The sequence below is a fragment of the Anopheles coluzzii genome, chromosome 2, assembly GCF_943734685.1.
Source record: "Anopheles coluzzii chromosome 2, AcolN3, whole genome shotgun sequence".
Classification (NCBI taxonomy): domain Eukaryota; kingdom Metazoa; phylum Arthropoda; class Insecta; order Diptera; family Culicidae; genus Anopheles; species Anopheles coluzzii.
Window position 1 is genome coordinate 101,753,961 of NC_064670.1, and position 6,676 is coordinate 101,760,636.

A 6,676-nucleotide genomic window follows, 5' to 3' on the forward strand; every position below is an offset into this window, starting at 1 on the left:
AAAAAGCTGCTTGGGAATATTTTAAAGGATGTAACGCTTCTCCAATGTAACGTAGAGGGCTGAGCGTTACTTTTACCAATTTTATAATCAAATCAATCTTACAAAGCAAATCATAGGTTTCTTAATACACAGAAACAGAAACTTAATTTGCACCATGCTTTTGACATTATTCTCTCGATATATAAAATGAGTGCAAACAATTGAAACAAAAACCCCGCATTGCCGTTTATCTCAACTTGTTGCTTTACGCATTTTATTCATTGGATTGTACAGAAAAGGTTAAGAGTTATTTTACAGTTCACATCTAATTATGACATATAGATTATCTTTTCTTTCACTGAATGTTGCCCAACAGCCACTGCCTATTCGTTGATTGTATAGTTAAGGAAATTTGAATCATTTTGCAAGAGACGGCAATCAAATTACGGCAACGCTCTGACTAGCTTCTCGCCCACCAACCTCCACCTTTCCACCGTTCACCACTGTCTTTTTATTGTACATTTTGTGTAAACGTGTTGCAGCATGCAGGACGAACTAATGTTTCGTTTCTTCTCCAGTTCCCTTTGAGCGTTTCTACTCTTTATTGGGTGTACTTGAAGTCTGCTCGGGTCCATCGTGTTCCTCCGAATTAAGTGTTTTATCGCACACCTTCAAAAAGAGCAAGCATTTACTAAAACCATAAAGCACTGAAGGACTGCTTTTCATACACTCACATGCAAACTGCTCGACAGCAGCTTCTCAATCTTTTCCACGTCCAGGTTTTCATCCATCGCGGACACCTTCTTCAGGGCGGACGAAACAATGCTCAGATCACCGCGCAGCTCACTCACGACGGCCGTGATCTTCTTCGCATTGCTCAGCACCTCCACCGTTTGCGTGTACGGATTGTACCGCACACCGAACGGGCGCTGAATGGTGTCCGCATAAGCCCTGTACAAAGCGACGGAAATGCTCTTAATAAGACAAGAAATGAAAAAGAAGAAGCCCCTTTCATCACCTCATCTTCTCCTTCGCCTCCTCGAACGAGTCCGTGTAGTAGTACGCGTTCTGGTACGCTGTGATGATGCACTCCTCCTGGCACGTCACCTCCGGATCGAACCGCTTGATCTTGTCCGTCGTGGTGATTGCGTGCTGCAGCTCCGCCACCGACGAAAGCAACCCGGCCCCAAACACCTTAAAGCTGCCATCTTGCTGACGGCACAGCCCAAACTCGACCGTGAAGAAGTACAGCGTCGCCAGCTTGTTAATATCCTCCTCGGACGCACCGAGCGAAGCGAGCCCAATCTCCTGCGAGAACTGCGCAAAGCTCGAGTTGGCTAGGAGCGGCATATGCCCGAGCAGCTCGTGACAACAGTCGCTGGAAATACAAAATTTCAAATTATACACGCACCCAATCAGAAACACTGTATAATTCGAAATTTCAATTTACGGTTCGGGCGTGTAGAACGGATCGGACGAGTGGCGGATGTACTGGGTGCAGTGGAACACCCGGAACGCCAACCCGGACAGGAAGTCGCGCGGTGAGAGGTAACCGGCCACGGGGCGGATCTGGAAGCCAGTTTTGCGCTTCAGAAACACGTTGATGTCCTGCAGCTGGGGCAGATTGTCCTCCCGGTAGCCGCAGTACTTCACCAGCTCGGGCCAGTTCTCCAGATACTCCGGCACGGCGTGCTTGATGTAGAGCTTGTGCAGCTCACGGAACACCGTACCCCTTTTAACGGAAAGAAACGGGAAGGGAAAAAGGTTTAGCACCTCACCAAAACAACCACAAGGATCCTAAGAGCGTCTTAATAGGAAAGATGAGTTCTTGGGCGTAACTTAATTAACCCGTTTGAATGGGACACTCGTTAGACGTAGCACTGGATTGATTACACCATCATCCGTTTGGAGTTAACGTCCCTTCCGGCAGGATGTTGAGAGTTTCCGGTGTGTTCTTTTCGGTGCCTCGATCGATGCCTTAAGCAAAGGGGGAGTGATATGCAAAGTCATTGGCAAAGTGTAAATCTAATTTACCAGGTTTTGATTTCCTCCGGTGTGTACTGAACTCTCGGGATGGGACTGCCACTGTTTGGTGTCCGAGGACAAGGAAGAATACGAACAAGAGCAGGAGTTTCATGATTAGAAAAAGTCTGACCTGGCAGGAAAAGTCCTCCCTTTCAACCGAACGGCACACTTACTGCTTGTAGGAGTTGGCAATGGCCGCAAACTGCTCTCGACGCTTGCGGTACACCGGATCCTTAAACCCGGGATGGTCCGCATCCAGCTCGCTGCCGTACATCAGCACGTTCTGCGCCCGGTCCAGGTCGGATATCTTCCGCGGGAACCAATGCATCTCGCCGAAATCTGTCGTTCAAGTAGCGTACACCGTTAAGCTAGAAAAGTGTTGAAAAGTCCAACCCGCTTACCGAAACTACCACAAGCGGACAGTGGCGTTGGCGGTGGTCCATCGCTGCTAATCTGGGCGGCGTAGTTAACCGACTGCACTTCGCGCTTTAGCAGTCGCAGCACCTGCTCGAGCCGGTTGGCATCACACTCGATGTCGACCAGGACGTCCGCACTGTCGCACATTTCGCCGCTTTTGTTCAGCTCCACGTGCAGCACGTTGATGCCGAGCTCCTGGAACACGCGCAGCGCACTGGCCAGACCACCGATTTGGTTCTTCAGCGTGAAGATGATCGACGTCCGGTCGGATCCGTTGCGCTCGTTGCCATTGCTGTGGTCGGCCGATTTCTGCATTGTTGGGGGTGATACAGATAGGGTCGTTAGATTCGGTTGAACACGTTTCATGTAAGAACTAACTTGTGGGACATTTGATTGTAAGTATACATAAGGTAATTGGCCAGCATTTGAATGCGCCTGAAGGTATGCAACTGGAAATATTCATTTAACTTTTGTTGTTTCCTCTATAAGTTAGCTTGTTGTTCATTAAATTAGTCCTCGTATAAATTCGCATTATAATTTACTACAGCGCGGCAAATATTTCAGGGTGCACACAAATTTCTCTCAATCATTCTGGGTGAGACGCAAATCGTATCTTTTGAGGTGGTTTTTAACTTGTCGAGATATTGAAAACGATAGTTCAGCATTTGAATGAGAAGTTATTTCATTTATTGCGGATCTTGCTATAGGACAGCTGGTTCGTATCATACCACTGAACAATCGTTTTTCAAATAGAGATCGTTTAACAATAAATAAAATTAACTCATGCGAAGCTTTTTGTTACGTTGAGCGAGTTTGAAGATATTTTCTTATATTGTTTTGATGTTCTGAAGCACACACATAATGTAAATGTCACAGATCCACCAGGTAGCACAATAGAACTAAACAGTTGAGTTTAAAATGTAAAAAAATAGGTATACAGATGTTGGTTCTAATCTTTTGACTCTATCTCACATATTTTTGTCTCTAAAGCACGCGGTAGTGAATTTGAAAGTGAAATGAAATGAAGTTGAGTGTGAAAATTTTGAGTTTGTCTGGTATTTTTGATTATTTTTATCAGAATATGGCTTATCGTACAGCAAAAGAAAGGATATTCGATTTCCCAACTATGAAGACTATAAAACAATGAATTAATAAATCAAATCAATTGAATATCTTTTCTTTCAATGTACAATAAGTCATATTCTGATAAATATTCAATGAAATATAGCAAAAAACCAAAATTTCACTTTTACGCTTCACTTTCAAATTTCATTCAATTTCAAGCAAGGCGTAAAAATAACTTAACTCAATTAATTTTTAACAGCGTGTCACAATTTTGGCCGCAAAGGCTTCATTTTTTACAGTGCGCCTAACTTTTGACTCTATGCCATCAATTTTCACTGTAAGTCAATCGCTTTATTTACAAAATTAATAATAATGTTTGAAAATGTATGATCTAAAACTATTAAATTAAAGTATTTAGTTTCATGCAGATAATATGAAACATAACAATACGTTTTGGAAGCATGAAGAAAAAAAAAGTCGGGTGTTAACAATGTCTTGAGACAAGATATTATTTTAAGAATTTTTTCATAAAAACAATCAAATTACTCAGTTTTTGTTGTGTAATTTTTGTAGTGTCATAAAATTTTGTCATAAAAATTGTTTTGAAAAACCTTGTAAAATTATCATGATTCCTAAAAGGGTAAAAAAAATGTTAACCTACTGACAAAAATAGATTGCGTTAGAGTAAAAAATTATGCGTACTGTCAAAAATTGATGTCTTATGGCTAAATTTTAGCGGCAACGACTGTTAATAAACGTTAACTGCAATTTAATTTGGGTTTCGTTATGTTAGTTACATTATAAGGCCTAACAGAGACAATATTAAAGAAATATAAAACTTTTCCTTGCAAGTCCTCTATTGATTGGCTTTCAGCATAACATGTACTTATCAATACATATTCTATCTGACTTCCATTTATAAATTCTGGAAAAAGCTGAAAAAGCAAAAAGTAGGCTCTATATAAAACTGTTTTTAGTGTATTATGTTAGACAGTTCACAACAAACAAAAATGTTTGTGTTGTATTTGTTTCACTTGCACTTGTTTTGTAACACATTTCAGACAAACTAACACCGCTTTCATCTACCGTCGGAATACTCGTTACTGTTCACGAGCATTAGTATCAAATAAGACAGTAGAGTAGAGAGCAGTCAAATTTTAAACTATTCACAAAATTACTGTTGAAGGGTGGCTCGTTTGTCAATTGAAAAGGTTGTGACTTAAAGCAAAATTGTATAAATTTATTCAATAACTTATTTTCCAGTTTCTAGGCAGGTTCATACGAGGAAAGATAATCGTCAATCTTCACTAATTTACGATTTCTTGTAGATATCGTATCATTTCAATATCCTTTACGAAGTCTTCCTAGCAAACACCTGTCGCGCATAAACGCCGTAAAATGTTAACTGTTTAATTTTTTCACAATTCTCTTGGACTCAGATTATAAAATGAAAACTATAGAGAATTAATCACACAAACCATCATTAAATATAAAAAGCCAAAAACAGTCTAGAGGTACCGTCCATGCAGTAATGATCATATTGCTCCTCTCCAGAGTATCACAGATCACACCAACACACTTTAGCACACTTAATCCTTCAGAAAGCTTCGCCAAGAGTCTTCAAAACATGCACCAAATGTCTCTGTTTTTGGGTCAGTTTTAACAACATACAACACTTATGAGGAAGCGATAATTACAGCAAATTCCTTCCGCCGATGTAACGGGCTGCCCTCCTTAACGGCCCACTCCTGATCGCCGCTATGGTACAGCCATAATCCCAATAATCCTTTGCCGGAACCACTCATCGTTTTTGCACACCTGAGGGGGGAACAAAAAGTCCAACCGAAAACACTTATTGCACTTCGCAAATCCCGTTGACAAACAGAAATGTCCACTGTAGCAATCCCAGAAAACAGTGTCCAATGTGCCCTGCGAAAAACGACGACACAGCACGCACGACGCACTCGTATCAACTGGTGAGCTTTCCAATCACTAGTGGCGCTTTTATACCTTCTGCCCCAAACGGTGGAAGGATTCTGCCGCCATCCTACGCAGAAGGAAGCATCCCAATTGGGTGGGGATTGGGGTCGGCCTGTTTGTAGGCACACAAGTCAGGAGGGTGGAATGTGGTGTAGAGACATACATATATATTCTAGCTTTGCTTACCGATTCATTCTCAGTCAGCACACCCTTCCAGTTCCCTCCTTCTGGAGCACGTTCGGAACGAAACCAGCATAAAATCGTCCGCTTCCCTTCCCAAGTGATATCCTAACCGTTTACAGTGTGTGTTTTTTTCTACTCATCCTCATCCTGTGCACGATGGATGTGCCGGTTCGATGTTCTTTCCCATCGGACGGTCCTTAAGAAAATTTTGCACTACTCCCAACGGCGTACCACCACCACCACCACCACGATTGGCTGAATCACGATAATGTCAGGAATAATCTAAACTTTATCGTCGAGGTGATTTTATGCTGGTCGTTCTTGTGTTTGTTGCTGGAAAGGATGGGTGGATGAGTCGGGCGGTGAGCAGCTTCGAGCGGTTGATTATGACGAGCCGAGGATAGGGAGGCATTGAGGCATCGAAGGCAAAATAATGACGAATGATGGAATCGTTCACTACCGTTGGGACAAACTTATCAACGTTTCAACGTGTGAACGTTTTGTGAGTGCTGAGCGACTTACAGTGAAACTGTTAGGATGTATTGCAATTGCTGTCATTAAGGTGGAAAACAATAAAATGAACGTTCCAAGGCGATTAATTGTGCCGTGTAGACATTGATTAGTTGAGGGAAGTTGCGTTTATGAGGTTTTAAAACTGATTCAAACTGAAGGAAGAACACAGACTTTGGATGCTAAAATGTATCTAATTCTTTACCTAAAACCCCTTTGAACCTATCGTTTGCTAGCTACTAGATAGACATTAGAAAGCCCTTCCTTCTTCCTTCCCACCCTGGTGTTGGATAACTGGCACCAACATTGTAAATCATCCACCCAGCAACAAGACCGCAACAGTAAAACCAACGGACAAGGAATAAAAAAGAAACCGAATCTCATCTCCCGAGCCCTCGAGTGTTTATCTACCGGCTCGAGTACTTACCGTCAGCCATTCTGTATAAAATCACTATTTGTTCCCCATTGCTTGGCGCCATTTATTCTTAGAACTCGTACGCTCACACACACGCATGGA

General features: G+C 42.2%; 1 protein-coding gene across 1 annotated transcript; it reads right to left on the reverse strand.

The window, feature by feature from the left end:
* Nucleotides 1-268: 268 nt before the first annotated feature.
* LOC120952581 (tryptophan 5-hydroxylase 1) lies at nucleotides 269-6,235 on the reverse strand. Its single transcript, XM_040371977.2, has 8 exons — nucleotides 5,184-6,235; nucleotides 2,406-2,730; nucleotides 2,178-2,343; nucleotides 2,014-2,064; nucleotides 1,430-1,711; nucleotides 998-1,357; nucleotides 714-930; nucleotides 269-648 (listed from the first exon to the last, which is right to left on the reverse strand). The coding sequence occupies exons 1-8, from the start codon at nucleotides 5,289-5,291 to the stop codon at nucleotides 574-576; spliced, it is 1,584 nt and encodes a 527-aa protein (XP_040227911.2). The 5' UTR covers nucleotides 5,292-6,235; the 3' UTR covers nucleotides 269-573.
* Nucleotides 6,236-6,676: the final 441 nt, after the last annotated feature.